Raw genomic sequence first — 17,240 nt, 5'->3', positions numbered from 1 at the left:
AAGGGATGTCATATTTTCATCTACATTCAACGACCAGATGTTAATTGCAATCTGTTTCATCGTGAAAGTAAACAGTTTTTTGACAAGGCCCTAATCTACTCTTTTACAAAGATTACTGACCTGCTGCAGCGTCGCAGCACACAGCTCTATGGCGATGTACGTGAAGAGGCGGTCTCTCTCTGTGCAGAAGTATCGGATGACGTTCGGGTGCGTGTCAGACTCTCGGAGCAGCTGCACCTCACGCTCCGCTACCTCAAAACACTCCGGGAGGATTCGCTTCACTGCTACGTGGCGTCCGTCGAATCGACCCCTACGCCCACACAAACAGCCCATTAGCCTTCACATCACATTATGTATGGGCCTCAAAAATGCCATTTATCTCAGAAATTCTGTGGTTTATTGGCGTACACATACAGTAAACACTGAGCAGATGTGAACAGCTGTTTCTACAGAAAACTGCATGAGTAAATACAGGCAATTACATGAACTATATAAAAAGTGCTGTGTTAAAATATCACACACTTAAAAACACACACATACATGAACACATACACGATACCTGAAGACAAAAGTTCCCGCTGTGCCGTGTCCCAGGACCTCCGATGGGGTGAAGGAGATTTTACCCACTTGCACCTCCTCACTGCTCCCTTCTGAGAGAGAAGGAAGGGTACAGCAGAGCAGAGAGGAGTTAATCTCAATTAAATGGAAGAGCAAGGGACTGACGTATGTCCAAACACACACACACACACACACACACACGTAGGACGGTTTGGTTTATGCTGGGCATGTCAGGTGTGTGTTACCTGTTGTGGGTTTATGCTCAGTGGTGTCACTTTCTGAGGTGCCACTGCGGGGAGGACTAGGGGGAGGGTCGGCAGATGCAGGCGGGGATTCTGGATTTAGAAAAGTAAGGATGAACATTCAGGTATCTCTAGCAGGTATTACATAGATCTAGTTTATCCTTTCATCCTAATTTGTTGGGGAATGAATCATATATTTGTAATTTCTAGACTAGCAGAAGGTGGCTACTTTATCACTGATTCATACATCTTAAAAATCCTAGCAGTGGAAAGAAAACTGTGAAACAAATCATTGAAATACACGCTCTTGTTACCCTGAGGTGATTTGGAACCTTTAAACGATGGGAATAAAGCATCTATCAGAGCTCCTTTTATCAGTTACGTACCACTAGAGAGGTTTGTGTCTGTAGAGAGGGCCGTGTCTGAAGAAGCAGAGGTCAATGTCTGCGTGTTCGTCTGCATGCGCTGGAGACGAGATTCAAAAGCTTCTTCCAGCTGCCTTTGAGCTTTCAGCTGCTGGGCTGCACGCTGGAGAAACACACACAGATACAGATCACACTACCTGCTGTTTGAATATGTCATTTGAGAGATGAGATTTTAAGCATTGAAATATATCTTAAGCTTCTTGAGTTGAATAGGATCAATAAATGAAGCTCCTCTGCGAGAAGGCTTTCATTACAAAACTCCCCTTTGCCCCTCCACAACGCTGTTAGTAAATATGCAGCCCCAAGCTCCTGAAGGAAAAATCCACCCTGAAACACTTTAACTGTTAAACAAACGGCACTTGAGCTGCGTAATGCTCTGCCATAATCGCCATATCTTAAACATAACCAGTTATGATACTGAGGTCAGTAATTAAGCTAATTAATACACTAATTGGCAAATATTTCTGTCTCCACATAACACAAGAGTGGTATTTAAAGCATTAAGGAGTTACAGTAGTTTCAGGAAAATCCGTTTTTTTTCACATACCTGTGGTATGTATGTATGAGTATGAAGTTTCTATCATGTATTGTTTTTGAGTCATTGTGTTCACAAGAATATAGTGACACAGACACACAGACAGACGCCACCATGACGACACATCACCATGGTGACAGGACATAGGAACAGCTGTTGGTGATGTACCTTGCATTTCTGGGTCCATTTTGTTGTTTGGTTGTGTATTTTTCTATATAACTGGCCAAAGGCAGATGACATGACATGACATCAAGATATTTCCAGCGCAGCTACAATGGAGTTTGATAGTAGAAAAATGTTCAGCTACTTAAACCAAATGGTAAATGGTTTTGGTGTCAACCCCTCTGAATCAAAGAGCAAGGGCTTCTTTTTAACCTCACCGTTTTCCACCAACATTCAACAATTATAGAGTGATAAATCTGTCGTAGAAGAGACAGAGATACCTGTTATCTCACTCCGCTAGCACTGTTACTATTGCTCTCTCCACCTACATGTGTAACCAACAGCTGAATGCAACAAGTTCAGTGGTGTTTTTTGAGGGTTGTCGAAAGGCACTCTGGGAAATGTAGGAAATCACTAACTGAAGTAGAAGTAGAGGAGGCAGGTTGAGGGAAAGTGGGTACACCAAAAAAGTACATTACAACACCTCCTGGAATGCACTGAACATCACAGAGTGAAGGTATATAACAGTGTAAGAGTATTTGAGGATGGATTTTTCCTTTAAATCTCTGCCCCAGAGGCATGTAGCTTGTCACAATTTGTTCATACCTAAGATGTTCAGTTGTAGCTAGCAAGAATGTGACAAACATCCCCAAATAAACATCCATCAGACAATAAAACCTTAAAAACTGCATCTTGAAAACACACACTAGACACATACCGGAATTTAACACAGTCACATGTGCGCGCGCACACACACAAACAAACACACACACACAGACTCACAGAGGGGTATGTGAGGGCGAAGGCCAGCCATCCTCCCAGCAGCAGGGTTAGGACAGCCAGGGTCAGTGGGTCCTGAGACAGGGAGACGGGCAGCACAGCGGACGGCCTCTGGGCCTTTCCTGGCGTCCCTCCATCCACACCCCCTCTATTGGGGTTAGAGTCGCCATGGCTACCAGCTACACTCTGTAACTGAAGGACGTGATGAGGATTAGAGGGAGGACAAACAATGGAAATATAATTGGCTTTATCATTCCTTCCTGCTTTTTAGACATTGTTAGGTCACTCAGAGATTTATCTGTCCTTGTCGCCTTTGTTCTCTGTAAAGCAGTTAGTGAGGAACCTATTTGTTAAAGGGGAATTAAGTAATTTATGACTTTTATCAACTTCTATTGGCAGCCAAACAACAACATTGATGAGGTCTCTGGCAGAGCTTGCAGTAGCCTATAAAGGACAGGAATATAAAACCACATTTTCACAATAGAATTGGTAAGCTACCTAAATAGAGCAGAGATCCAACAGAAATGTCTAGTAAAGGGATAATACATCACGACACAAAATAATACTGCTTGGTCATTTGATTTTTTTGGGGGGCTTGAGAACAAAATGTGTTACGATGCTGCCGCTCACTCGTAGCTCCGTGAGTTTAGAGAACACAGACACACAGGTGAGTTTATGAAAGCCAGAAATCCCAGTGCCTGGCAAAATAATCGTTCAGTCATTGGTATTGATCAACAACCCTAGTAAACCCCCTGCAGATATATTATGAGAAATTCGTGCTATGGGACAGTAAAACCTTACTTAACGCACCTTTAAAAATGCTTTGTAAATAAATTAGTCTTGACTTGATTTGACAGGAGATACTGTATGAGAGAGAAGGAGAGGTGAGGCAGTAGGAGGTGAACTGTAAACCTACACCCCTGATGTCATGGGGCGTCCTGGTGGCTGGATAAACTCGGATTCATGATCTTTGACTCCTCTAGCTCTCTCTCCTATCATTCCGGTAATTTACCGACTTTCAAGTGTAGACTATCTAGCACACAGATTGTACTAGTATCCACCGAAGTAATTTGGGGCGGAGACTCACATAGTGCTGGTGGTAGTGGGAGGCAGGAGAGACTGGGGAGGCGGTCGATCGAGGAGGGATGACAGCATCACCGGAATGCTGCAGGCTGACCGGGAAATCCCTCAGCATGGTGGTGTGGGCTACTGGAGGCAGCTCATGATGACCTAGCATACACAAACAAACACACAGATATAATGCATTTACAGCTGTATTTCCATGTATGTCAGTTTATATGTCAGGGTTGGGGTTGATTTCCTTTCTGGTCAGTAAATTAAGGGACTGGATTTTCTTCAAAATTCAAAACCTAAAAGTCTTTTACAGTTCTTATATGCAATCTGTCAAGAAATTATTGAGAATCAGGACCTATTAGTGTTACGTGAACTGCGGTTTTAAATTACATTTTGTATTTCGCAAACTGAAAGTGAACTGACCTCAACCTTGGTGTGTATGTGTGTGTGTGTGTGTGTGTGTGCATGTGTGTGTGTGTGTGTGTGTGTGTGTGTGTACCTATGAGCAGCCAGTGGTTCTGCCTGCTGTTTGTGCTCCCTGGCGGATAGCGTACGTCGGTGGATGGTATGATCTCACACTCCCCTTTCTCTCTGACAGTGACTCCAGCTGTCACCGGACCTTCAATCCGTGCCAGGGTCAGTCCCCGAGGCTGCCATGGAGACAAGCAGCATAAACCACATGTTAAAACTATCACCTATCATCATCTATTTCTTATTTACCAATACACAGGATCTAACTATCTCTCATTCAGTTAAACATGACTTGGATGTTAGAGGAAACTGAGTGGATGAACGCTAGTTTATGATAAAAGTACATTATATATTTGAACTCACCACTAATGAGACACCATGGTGGACCAGGGAAGTAGAGGCATAGAGGTGGGAGTCTAGTTTGCCTACATAGAGGGTAGGACTGGAACAAACAAAAGCTTGGTTATTACCTCTGCCACGGAGGTTATGTTTTTGTCCCCGTTTGTTAGTTAGTTCGTCTGTCTGTCTGTCAGCAGGATCTCAAAAATTTACTAACAGATTTCCAGGAAATTTGGTGGACAGATAAGACTTTGGACAAGGAACGATTGATTAGATTTTGGGGGTGATCCGGATCTGGGATATCCGCCATTAGACAATTAGCGTTTTTTAGCCATCACTCTAAAACGGAGATAGAAACTTGATTCCAAATCCTAAGAGTATGTTTGCAGGGTCAAGAAATCAATTTAACTTAAAATTTAAGTGGTAGAAATAATGTCTTCTTTGGCAGAGGTTTGTGCTCTCTGAGTGACAAAATGTACTTACTGTAAGTCGCTGTGAACAAAAGCGTCTAAAAGCTAAATGACATCATGCAATGTAATGTAATGTAATGCCATGAGTGCCTTCTAGTTTCCACTGTGATCAATTACAATCATCACCAACTCAAACAAAGATGTCACTGCAGGATTGAACATCACAAGGTTCTAGGCACATGTGTGTGTCTGGCTGTTTGTGTGTGTGTGTATATTATATCTCTTACACAAGTTGTGTGTGAGCGCTGGCTTGCTCCTTGACGAACTGATAGCTCCACTTCAAGGTGGAGTGTGTGTCTGCCTGGTCATTGGCCGAGGAGAAGGTGAGGAAGCGTAGTGTTTCCATGGCGAGTGACAGGTGGGGGGCGTGTCTCAGCGAGTCACCCGAGTACAGATAGACCCCCACCACGGGCGAGCCGTAGTTCTGACTCCACAGAACGTCACCTGGAAAACACACACACAAACACACACACACACACACACACACACACACACAGGTCACTTACAGCTGTACTAGAAGGCAGAGATGGGTATACATGCACACATTCAAACCCTCACACACTCACAAACTAAAAGGTAAAAAATATAATATTCTCATAGTAAAAACCACACACCTCTCCCTACCTGACTCTCGGTCAACCGTCACAACGAGATCATCACCACTGGACACAAGGTGGGCCATCTCTAGAGGGGAGAGCAGGCAGGACAGGTGAGCAGTGGGAGGAGTATTGGAGAAGTTGGAGTTTGACATCCTTAACCCAGTTATTTTTCCAAAGGTTTCATATGTCATGTGACCGGAGAGAGGTGGAACTCTCATTTCTTTTCTTGAACCTCTTTACTTGGTTGTTTCCTTGCATCCCATTAACATATAAAACCTGTATAAATCTAAAAAACATTTACAGAGGGTAAATGACAACTATACACTTTCCAACTTCCCTAAAAACAGGTTCAGCAAGAGTGTTTTCTTAATGAGCAACGCAACTTCAGGCAAGAAACACTAGCTGGCTGGCTTCAGTTGATTGGACTAACTAAGCAGCGCGCCTTTACAAGTGAACCAATCAACATTCACCCTAATGTCAAACTTTTTAAGTGACTCGTACTGACTCACTGTCTAGCTCGCCATGCAGACCCACTCTTGCTGCTTTTAACCCACCGCCCTCAATATTCCACTTAGTTTTAACAAATAGCCTGAAAACTGACATTAAACACCGGATCTACCTATATTTTTAAATACTAATTTTAGTGTAAACCAAGAATAGAAATGCAAAATGATGAAGGACCCAGGATGCTTTATTGTCTTAAAGGCGGGATCTGTTGTTGAATCTGTTCACAAACGTGTTCAGTGTCAGTTTTCAGGTTATTTTCGTGGCCTCATTCAAATGCATGGGAAGTAAAAATCTGAATGTTACAAATCTCGTCCCAGCTGCATCTGATCTTGGTGAGTAGTTTATATTATTGGTTTTCATGGCAGTCAAGTGCCAAATAACCCCCATGTTAAAACTAAGTGGAATATTGCTTCAAGTCTAATGCATGTGCAGCAGCCAGCCATAAAAACAGATCTATTCCACCAAAACCAAACTTATTGCTATGTCATAACTATTTAAAAAACGTATAAATATCTATACGCGAGTTGTCCTGACTGAACTTGACCATAAGCTCATTATCAGCTGAGCAAATATACATTTATTTAGCTCATCCAGTTCACTGCTCTGCCCTGTCACCATGTGTATTTAATAGTGTGTGTCAGGAACGTACTGTAGTCTTGTTTCTCGTCATAAGGGGGAGCAGAGTAGTCGTTGTACGTAGCGTTCCATCGCAGCTCCTGTGTCTTGGTGTCGAACATGGTGATCATGTATTCTGGAAGACACACACACAAGCACAAGTTCCCACACATCCTCACACACCGGGTCAGGACGCACGACTAAACATCAGGCATGTGTGTGTGTGTGTGTGTGCGTGTGAGTGTGTTACCTGTGCGTCCTATGTAGAGCAGAGGAGTGTTGGGGCAGATGGATTCAGAGGAGGAGGTGGTTAAACTAGTTTGCTTCTCACCTGTTTGAGGATCCACTACAAACCACACATCCTGCTTCTTGCCTGCACGCACACACACACACACACACACACATACACACACACAACTGTCAAAACATACGAATAAAGTATGCCAAATCTCTCTCTCTCTCTCTCTCTCTCTCTCTCTCTCTCTCTCTCTCTCTCTCTCTCACACACACACACACACACAATGTCTCACCAGTATAGAGTATGCCATCAGAGCTCTTGCAGGGAGCTGACTGGACCAGTTCTGGGATGGTGAAAGGCAGTTTCTAACAGATACATAAACACAATAGGGTCATAAAGTGTAAAAACACACACACACACACACACACACATAGTCTTTCTCACCATCAGGCCTTCTTTATGCTTGCCACCCAGCACATACAGACTGCCATCGTTGGGGTCTGGGAGGAAACCTGGCCTACAGAAACCACAATTCTTATATCAGACCATACGTTTAGATTTTTAGTGTGTGTGTGTGTGTGTGTGTGTCTGTGTGTGTTACTCACTCCGTGAGGTAGACAGGCACTTGAATAATGGGGTCTGAAAGAAATTGTACAAGAATGTTATTACAAAATATTACAAAAACAGTAAACATGCTAGGAAATGGTAATGTCTGTGTTTATTGACCTTCTCTGAGGGTCCACTTGATGTCTCCTGACTGTTTAGAGACGGCATGCAGACTACCGTCCAGCGTCGAGACGAACAGTAGTGACTCTGGAAGAGTGACTGACCTCACCCCCCCCACCTGAGAGGTAGAGAGAGAGAGAGAGAGAGAGAGAGAGAGAGAGAGAGAGAGAGAGAGAGAGAGAGAGAGAAACCTTAGGCCAGCTGTCTGTGTTGCCAGGGGAGTTCAGTCACAGTGTCATGTATCTTTGATTTCAACATAGCTTGACTACAGTATATATATACGTATGTGTGTGTGTGTGTGTGTGTGTGTGTGTCAGGTCTGCCAGGGGTTCACGCTCCTTAAAGTTACTGCTGTGATAACCATATAGTGTTCCTGTTTTAGCAGGATATCCTTATTCTCTCCCCCTGCCCAACTCTACGCCCTATGCTAACAGCCTGTGTGTGTGTGTGTGTGTGTGTGTGTGTGTGTGTGTGTGTGTGTGTGTGTTTGTATGTGCATTCACCACTCCCATATTTACCCACCAAGGGTGGCAACTGGCAATACAGAACAGCACTCTATGGTACAAGCAAGCCTTGGCAAACAGTGAGTCAAGATGGGCACACACACACACACACACAGTATTAACTTTCTTCAGACAATTTGGATAATTCAATGAGCTAAACACTTTAAACGTCCTATCATATCATGGCAACTTTACTTGAGCCTGAAATAGACTCAGAGGCGCAGTAGGGTTCCAATTGCGGTCTCCACTGCGCATAAATAGACAGGAACATTAACAACAACAGCAACACCGTTTATTTACCTGAAACAGCCTCCCGTCCCAGGACAGCAGGAGAAGAGACAGCAGCAGGCGTCCCAGAGCCCCCATGACCCCCAAAACACACTCTTTCATGTCAGGAAAACAACGGAGTGCTGAGGCTATTGAACTAACAACAGAGGTCGAACTCTCTTTCCATTTCCAGCGCCTCCATCTGTCAGAAAGTCAACACCAACCGCCTGCTATTACATCAATAAAGCGCCACACACAGCCGTTTTAACTTTTTAACGAATACGGCAGAAAACTAGCTAGTAGTAACACTTTAAACCCATAATAATAACAACGCAACCACTCTTATTACTATCCTACATTTCCGTGTTGGGACGGAACCAGTGATGTCAGCAGCGAGCTGTCAAACGGCTAAAGGGGCGGAGCCATCCCGCTCTGAGTGACAGGAGGTTCAGCCAACGGCGACGGGGATGAGAGACCGAAGGGGAGGAGTTGTAGAAACGGCTGGAACACGTGGAAAGAGTCTGCAGGTCTGCGGACATGCAACAAGAGCGGCTCTTTGTGCAATAGAAAGTAGTGGACTGCGTCATTCTCTCGCTCTCTCTCTCTCTCTCTCCCTCCCCTGTCTTTGTCTCTCTCTCTCATTCTCTCTGCCTCCCTCTCCACACCACACACACACACACACACACACACACACACACACGCGCGCGCACAGTTTAGAAAATGAAAGAAAGAAGTATTTACAAAAAGACTTTATTTCTTTGCAACATATTTCCCTTCAGAAATGTCAGCCAATAATCTGCACAGCTCCAGCCTTTCTCCAGAACCTCCCAAGACTTATGAAAATAGAAAGTGCTTTAACATGGAAACAAAAGAAAAAAGACTGAGATAAATTATCCAAGTGTGCTTCAAAAATGAGACCTTGGCTGCAACAAATGAGGTGAACAGCATAAAATAATTCTGGCAGGCACTTCAGTCATTTGAGGTATGAACAAACTAAGGAAATAAACAGCATGGTGGACTAGTCTTTAAAAGGCATTGCTGGCGATGTGAAGGTAGATGAGGTGTGGGCTCTACACACAGTGCAGCTCCCAGGCCTTCGGCACGGTGCGGGCTACCGGTGGAGCACGCTGTCGGGTTCGGGATATCCAAACAGCTCAAAGTCCGGCTCATACAGCTTGTACAGTTCCCTCCGCATCGCCATGGGAATCTGGGCGAACCAATCCCTTTCCCAGCTGGCAGCGGTGCGGTTGCGGGCCCCCGTAGGGAAGCGGAGCAGGTGATCCACTCCCAGAATCCTCAGCAGCTGCTCTGAGTCCGTTTCCAAGGTTTCTAATCGGCCAATGAAGTCATACTGGACCTGGCATGGGTGGCACAGGCGGTACACCTGCAACACACAAGAGCACTGTTACATCTGCGTGTGTATCAGGATTGGGGTCAATTCATGAATGAACTCATCAATTACAAATCAACTGAACAATTGGAAATGGGATTTGAACAAACCTACAGGAAACAGAATTGGAATTGAATTAGAAATTCAGGAAGATGAATTTAATTTAATGAAATTCTGTGAAATTCCATGTTTTTTTTTTTTTTTCTTGCCACATGTCTGAGATTGCACTTAGTGTTATATATTATCAATACTGAATATCATAAAATGTTAAAGGTTCCTTCCAGGTGGTATTTTAATGCAGAACGTAATAGTAATACATACATTATGATTGCATGTATTTGTTTAACTGTCTTTTATTTGATTCATTATGTTTGATTTCTAATGTTTAGCAAGTCAAGACAACCTCTCTTAGAAGTGGAATTTAATGGAATTCAATTGTTTCCTCTCATTCCAATTCAATTCCATTCCAAATCTGTTTAGAGCTGGGTCCAATTCCAATTCCAACTCCAGGAATTTACCATGCATTCTCAATTCAATTCATGAATGACCCCAACCCTGGTGTGTGTGTGTGTGTGTGTGTGTGTGTGCATGTGCATGTACACAATGCACTGTATGTTTCTGTCTTCAGTTTGTATCTTGTATCATTTTTATATTATTAGCCTGTCCTGTATATGTGTTAGTGTATAGCATGACTGTTTATATTGGGTGAATAGTAGTACTTGCTACATAAGACAATAAGTACAATCAAAAACCATTCATGTTTGTATGCTGTCCTCCGGATATACAGTATGGATATATCCAGAGGATAATGTAATGGAGACACAGATATAAATAAACAAACGTGGGAGACACATAACTATAACCAACCATAACCATTTTCAGGCCAAGTGTGCACATAGAGTGATACGATCCCATAAAATCCAATATTTGGAATCTCAAAAATCTTGTCAAAATAACAAGTGTAACCCTAGACAGTGTGTGTGTGTGTGTGTGTGTGTGTGTGTGTGTGTGTGTGACCAATACCTGCCGCCAGTGTTCGTTGAAGGCAGTCTCCCTCTCGGTCTCTGGGTCCAGCAGGTATGTGATGAACTGCTGGAATGTCGGTTTGATTCCTGCTGCAAACGCCTCCGCCGCTGTCGCAGGCATGCTCCCAGACACATTACCATAACGACTCAGCATGACCGAACCAAACTGTCGATAGAAGTCCTCGTTGGGCCTTCCAGTCACACACACACACACAGGCGCACACATACAAAGACACATTTTCATTATCCATGGATAACAGAAGTGTTATACAAAAATTGAAGCAGTCATCTGCCTTTACATAGCGTGCATGTACATACAAACACACACACACACACACGCACACACACAGACACACACACACACACACTGCCCATCCACTACTAGACACACACCTTCCAAACTTGTTCCTGAAGGCAGAGATGAGACGTACAAATGGGTCTCGTACAAACAGGAACTTGGTGTAGTGCTGCAGCTTGAGTGCCATCAAGTGGCGGGACAGGGAACCATAATGTCGCCAGAACCTGGTAATACACACACACACACACACACACACACACAAAGCACCATTAAAACTGGTCCTCTATTAGTGTTATTGCCTTCTTAAGTTGTAGTGGAAGTGGAACTTGTGATTGTGGTGCATTTCACTTTGCCAGTTTCAATTCCAGCCATATACATTTTAATAAACAACAGACTCTCATGTAATAACATAATATTGCAAACGTTTAGTGCTTTTGAAAACTACTTGAAAACAAAAGTAGATCTATATTGAAGGTGAAAAAGACATGCTTTGTACAACAGGCCAAACAGGGCAGATGGAAAAACACAGGTACGGATACCCGTGCACAAGTACAGACAGCTCCTGAGGGGCAGAGAAAGGTCTGTCTGTGCTGAGCACCAAGCCCCGCCTGTCTGCTCTCAGCTCTCCACCTCTCCCCGCTTCCAAGTGTCAAGTGAGTAAATAACTCCCTTAGGAAGTGGACAGTTTGTCAAACACAGTAAAAAACTGAAGAAATAAGCGTTGTCTTTGAAAATGACATCGGTTGTATTCTCCAAAAACGGCATAGCAGCTATGACTGAAATTGAAAATACAGAGTGGATTGCGGATATGTGTGTGTGTGTGTGTGTCGTACTTGGCAAAGGTGAGGTGGATAGAGGAGTTGTGCACGAGGTCAGGAGGTACAGCCTCTGGGTCAGTGTAAGGTTTTCCTGAGGCGGGGGAGACGAGAGACTGAGACAGAACCACCATCACTCTCTTCCAGTTGGTACATGCGACCTGGACGGGAACAAAGAGGGAAGGAAAGAGAAGGAAAGGAGTTCAAAAAGACGGGCAGGGATATGAAAGTGTGTGTGTGTGTGTGTGTGTGTGTGTGTGGGGTGGGGGGGGGGGGGGGTGGGGGGGGGGGGGGAGGAGGGGTCTGTCATAAACAGAGATACCATAACAGTCGGTACTGAATTTTGTTTTACAATCTCATAAGCTTTGCACCGTGCAAATATTGTGATCTGTAGGATTTTTTCGTCCTCTTATTTTCTCTCGCTTTCTCTCTCGCTCTAACATCCACACACAGTGAACTAACCACCCACACACACACACACACACGCACACAAACACAAAGCAGCTGTACCTTGGGAACATAACAGTAGATAATCTGGTGTGTATCGTCCACTATCAGGTGGTCCAGTTCTCTGTTGGGGATCTGGTCAAATGTCCGAGTCTTTCCCGGGAATCCCTTTCCTGAACACACATCCATGATCCTCCGCTTCCTCTCCTCCTGCCTCCTGTCGTCGGCGCGCCTCCTCTCCTTCTCCTCTTCCTCCTTGTTTTCCTCTTTCCTCTCCTCTTCCTTCTCCTTTCTCTCTTCGTCTATACGTTTCTCGACCGCTCTCCCCGTCTCCTGTGCAGAGCGGAGAGGAGGACTAGTGGATCTGGTGGTGTGGAGGGAGAACGGCGAGCTGGGCGGGACTGTAGGCCTGCTGGTGGAGATGGAGTGTAAAGGGACCGGAGCCGTCCGAGGGCAAGGGTCAAAGTCGTGTTTGGGGTCTTGGAGGGGGTAGAGGTTGAACCCCCCTACGTCGTCCCAGTAGACAATGATCAGCAGAATCATAAACAAAGACCCCACAATAAACGCCACTCGCAGACCACGCCATGTTCCCATGGCTACGTCAGATCCAGAGCCGTGATTGCTGGAGAAACAGGAAGGGGCTATCTCAGCTCCATGGCGACCATCTATCACGCAAGGGGGTACGTCCTGCTTGCCAGCTGCAGCTAGAAGAAGAGGAAATATGAATAAGATTCTTGATATTCTTTTACAGCCTATCAGTGAAATACAGAGCTAAACAAATATATCAATATTAACATAGCTCAATTAACATTGAGCTGAATAAATTAAAGGAAAAGAAGAGTGACAGTGTGAAGTCAGTTTTTATTGTCCCCCATGATAAAATCAGGGGAGGGACTATGGGTCGCCCCGGGACCGTCCATCCATCCATCACACACAATATCTCAGATGCCACTGATTGGATATTGACAAAAGTTCAGGGAATGATGTGTGTCATTGCTCCATTCCGGAATTTTCAAAATGACACTGATTGGCCAAAGGAGGGCGCTTCAACGTTCATTTAATTGTCTGTACATCTTGCCCAATATCTCAGACACCACTGATTGGATTTTCATGAAAATTAGAGAGTAGCTAAACACCAAACCCAAATCTATGTAAAGCCTGACACCTAATGGTTAAAAGCATGCAACTGAAATTGTCATGGAGGTGACATCAGCGGGCACCAAAGATCAGCCAATAACAGATTTATTTCAGTATTTCATGCTTTTTACCATTAGATGTCAGACTTTACACAGATTTGGGTTTGGGGCTTAGTTACTGTTTAAGGAAATTTTTCCGGCATTCTGGCAAGGGGGGGGGGGGGGGGGGGGGGGCTACCAGGTTTGTTTACTTGTTACACATTGGCCCAAGGAGTGTCTGTCTCATGGAGGAAGACATGTTAACTTGTTTTTCAAGGAAATGCAGGCCTCTGTATCAGTTTTGAATAATTGTGCTTTTACAACATGTACAGTGCTCACTAAATTGGTATATTGTACTGCTGTAAAAACAATAATAAACTACATTCTATGCCCCCCAAAAGGATTTTTTTCCTATTCAAATACTTTTGCTCAGGAAGTCATTCAACCATAACAATAAAGAAATCTTTCAACAATGTAATCGAACAACTATTACACCTTTGCTTAGGAAGTCACTCATCCACAGCAACAAAAGAAAACTTTCAACAACATGACATCGACATCCATACAGCTATCATAGTGTCTTGGTCATGTCTCCAGCGGCCCGGGGCCGTGGGAACCTGCAGCTCTGCCCCTGGTCCTCAGCTGTCACAGAGATGTGAACAGACGGGGAGTGGGGGAGGAATCAGTCCAGAGCCTGCTGGAGGGTTTACACCCCTTATTGTCTGCCACAAAAAGACATCAGACGTGGGAGGGATGAGGAAAAACAGCCAGGAAAAAAATATGAACCTAATAAAAGATTTGTTGGTGGTTAAACTGAGAAAATCTCCAGGCTAGTCCGGGTAGTTCAAAGCTGAGAATCATCTGGCCCGTATTCTGACAGAGGAAATGATTGGGTTTTCTGTGGTATTTTTTTTTCCACTAGACCTCGCTCAGTTTCAAAACCAAACTCCACGTAGACTGGATAGGCCTATTTTTGTCCCTATGATGAAGAAATCTACATCCACACACTCTCTCTCTCCTTGGCACACTGTTAACTCACTTACACACGCACGTGTGTGTGCGCGCGCACGCCCCGAAGGAAAATTCACTTTAATATTCCCATAGGGACTTGTAATGTGTCTGCTGTACTCAATAGTGAGTTTGTAGTGACCTTATCGTACTTTATGGTATGTTCTATCTCATATGGTATCGCTACAGCATTCCTGTAATACTCCTATAAGGACTTAGGCTTTACTGTTTTGCTGTGATATTTGAGGAATATTGCTCTTTACTTAACGTTAGTTATTTTCCGTAAGGGACACATCATCATCTCTCTGTCTAGTCCTCGGAAAATATCCTTAATTTATACAGTATACAGGTTACAATGTGTCCTTTCACTGGCCGCACCGGACTCTCCCTCTCATGCAAACGGACACTTCGTCTCTCTGTCTTGCAGCGGTTTAGGCTACACTAAATTTTCCATTTTCCCCCCGAGTCTCCCCTCCTTTTCCCAAACCCCTTTATCATGTTCCCTTTGAGCTGGAAGCGTGGAAGTACAGTTCTGTTCCGTTAATGCCCTTCACACCGGGAGCATCACGGCAACTATTAGGCAAGCCATCCAGTCACCAGCTGCTGGTCGGACGGACTGCAGCGCTAAACCTGATTTTTAATGTTTTTACTCACAGTGTAGCTCGGCTCCATGGTGCCTCTCGGACAGCGCTTTGTCGCCTCGGTGTCCTCCGTGCTGTCCTGTCTGCCCGGTGATGAGACCGGGTGGGCAAGACAGGAGTGTAGCGGTCTCTCGATAGAATAAAGAGAACTCTCGCGAGATTTGCGCACAGAGCCCCCCGTTTTACACCACCGCCCGAATTAGGATATATAAAACCATGAACCCGCCTACGCCTATGACATAGCCCGCTGGTTCCCAAAGTGGGGTCCGGGGACCTCCAGTGGTCCCAGAAAGGGTTTGCAGGGGGTCCCCCATGCAGCAAAATTAGGAATAGTGTGATTTCACTGTTGTTTCCACTGTTTGTTCGCACTCACTGAGAGAATGTATAGGAATGACTGGTCTGATTAACTACAGAACACAGTTCCTTAAACACACACACAACAAACAGCATTTGTTTACAAAACCTGGAGGGACTACTACATTTGAGCTCACATTTCTATTAGTGAGAGGCAAGGCCAGACTAATGCACCTAGGTGGTGCTGGCACAGTGAGCACTCTTAACTGAACCTTGGTGTATTTCTCTATCAAGCAGCTTATAAATATTAAATGCCCAATTGTAATAATGGAAGTTAGTTCAAGCCGGACCACCAGAATACTTTAGTATCTGAAGAGAAGTCTTACTGATCAGGCTGGTTTTGTTCACCTCTAATGAAAGAAATTATAGGCTTCTTATCAAGCAGATTAAAAAGGACTTAATTAGGATAGGGACGCTAAGACTGCCATCTTAATAAGATTAACCTGTCCAGCTAATGAGAGTAGCAGAGAGGACCGCATGGCCTCATGGCATGCTTACAAAGTCTAAGAAGAACAAAATTCTTTGGAAACATAGCTGAGAAGCAGCATGTGATCTCGATTCCCAAATATTTTAAACTATCTTGGACCTTCCTGAAGGGGAAAAGGTAAAACATAACTGCATCTGCTTATGCATTTAGTGACATTTAGTCTTTTGTAAATTTGGCTTGTAACCCAGAAACTTTTTTTAAAGATTTAAAGTGTTTAGAATGTGATAGATGGATGAGGCTGGATTAAAAACATATTCTCCAAGAGCAAACTGTCTGCATATAGGGAGATGTAGAGCTAAAAGCTACAGCAAACAAGAGGGGGGTGAACAGGCAATCCTGCCTCATCCCTACAGGGGAAGTGTTGATTGAGAGATTGAGTGTTAATGGTAGTTACTGCTGCAAGAGGAGAGAAGTGAAGCAATTTGATCCAGATCAATTCATCTTTAAAATCAAATTTTCAAAGAGCAAAAAATAAATGACTCCTTTTCAGTTTCAAGCGAGACTTTTGGACCCAGACATGCAGGCAATGTCAGTCTTAATTTTGAATACGAATGCTGACCTTGAATGAACCCCGTTTGGTAGGTATGATATCTGGCAGCACACGCATCTGGGATGGACTTGATGCAATGTTCTCTTTGAGGAGTGTTCACTCCTTAAAAGAATGTGCCATGTGACTGAGCATCAATAAGCCTGCTCTAGAGATACCACGGTCTGCCTCGCAAAGCCCTCAGAAGCATAAAACATGTCTGTACAAGGTTTGTTTTAGACATTTGACGCTTCGTCTAAGGTTTGCAGCTTGTGATTCTGAAATGGTATGTTTCCAAGTTGAATTTTGAACCTAGATTAGGTAAATATATGCAAGATTTGAATACTTCAACTAGACACAAGACTAAGGCAGTTGATAAATCTCATTTACACAGGAAAATGCATTCTATTAAAATCTATGCATAAATCTGATAATTTTTATAAAAACATAATACACTACATATGCAATCATCCTTTATGCTAGTGGATGGTTGCATCAGATGCTGTGCGCTAGTAAATGGTTATTTATGCCAGTCAGTTTATGCAAGTTTGAGGATTCCTTCT

The 17,240-nt window shown here is 44.0% G+C and overlaps 2 protein-coding genes across 3 annotated transcripts in view; both read right to left on the bottom strand.

The window, feature by feature from the left end:
• ern2 (endoplasmic reticulum to nucleus signaling 2) overlaps nt 1-8,871 on the bottom strand; it is a 12,711-nt gene extending 3,840 nt beyond the window's left edge. Inside the window, exons 1-17 of one of the 2 annotated variants that reach the window (XM_071914453.2) lie at nt 8,545-8,871; nt 7,742-7,859; nt 7,621-7,654; nt 7,460-7,532; nt 7,308-7,380; nt 7,028-7,150; nt 6,812-6,913; nt 5,681-5,740; nt 5,284-5,500; nt 4,611-4,689; nt 4,276-4,426; nt 3,790-3,932; nt 2,706-2,894; nt 1,187-1,328; nt 804-893; nt 560-650; nt 121-310 (exon numbers count right to left, since the gene is read on the bottom strand). In XM_071914453.2, the coding sequence (XP_071770554.2) occupies nt 121-310; nt 560-650; nt 804-893; nt 1,187-1,328; nt 2,706-2,894; nt 3,790-3,932; nt 4,276-4,426; nt 4,611-4,689; nt 5,284-5,500; nt 5,681-5,740; nt 6,812-6,913; nt 7,028-7,150; nt 7,308-7,380; nt 7,460-7,532; nt 7,621-7,654; nt 7,742-7,859; nt 8,545-8,634 (1,965 nt within the window). In that variant the 5' untranslated portion in view covers nt 8,635-8,871. The remainder of the gene's footprint in view (nt 1-120; nt 311-559; nt 651-803; nt 894-1,186; nt 1,329-2,705; nt 2,895-3,789; nt 3,933-4,275; nt 4,427-4,610; nt 4,690-5,283; nt 5,501-5,680; nt 5,741-6,811; nt 6,914-7,027; nt 7,151-7,307; nt 7,381-7,459; nt 7,533-7,620; nt 7,655-7,741; nt 7,860-8,544) is intronic. The other variant, XM_078282577.1, reaches the window with a different exon arrangement.
• Nucleotides 8,872-9,245: 374 nt separating this feature from the next.
• On the bottom strand, nt 9,246-13,080 carry LOC139923678 (carbohydrate sulfotransferase 12-like). Its single transcript, XM_071914494.2, has 5 exons — nt 12,550-13,080; nt 12,058-12,200; nt 11,320-11,448; nt 10,925-11,117; nt 9,246-9,895 (listed from the first exon to the last, which is right to left on the bottom strand). The coding sequence occupies exons 1-5, from the start codon at nt 13,078-13,080 to the stop codon at nt 9,623-9,625; spliced, it is 1,269 nt and encodes a 422-aa protein (XP_071770595.2). The 3' UTR covers nt 9,246-9,622.
• Between the last annotated feature and the right edge of the window lie 4,160 nt (nt 13,081-17,240).

The sequence above is a fragment of the Centroberyx gerrardi genome, chromosome 3, assembly GCF_048128805.1.
Source record: "Centroberyx gerrardi isolate f3 chromosome 3, fCenGer3.hap1.cur.20231027, whole genome shotgun sequence".
Lineage (NCBI taxonomy): Eukaryota > Metazoa > Chordata > Actinopteri > Beryciformes > Berycidae > Centroberyx > Centroberyx gerrardi.
The sequence above is the reverse complement of the archived record's forward strand: the minus strand, read 5'-3'. Positions and strand labels throughout refer to the sequence as shown.

Excerpts from the sequence above, each read along its gene's own strand:
- LOC139923678 (XM_071914494.2), bottom strand. The coding sequence starts at position 13,080 with ATGGGAACATGGCGTGGTCTGCGAGTGGCGTTTATTGTGGGGTCTTTG. Across the intron at positions 12,201-12,549 it reads TCTACTGTTATGTTCCCAAG|GTCGCATGTACCAACTGGAA; the intron begins GTACAGCTGCTT and ends GTTCCCGTCCAG. Across the intron at positions 11,118-11,319 it reads TTCAGGAACAAGTTTGGAAG|GCCCAACGAGGACTTCTATC; the intron begins GTGTGTGTCTAG and ends TGTGACTGGAAG.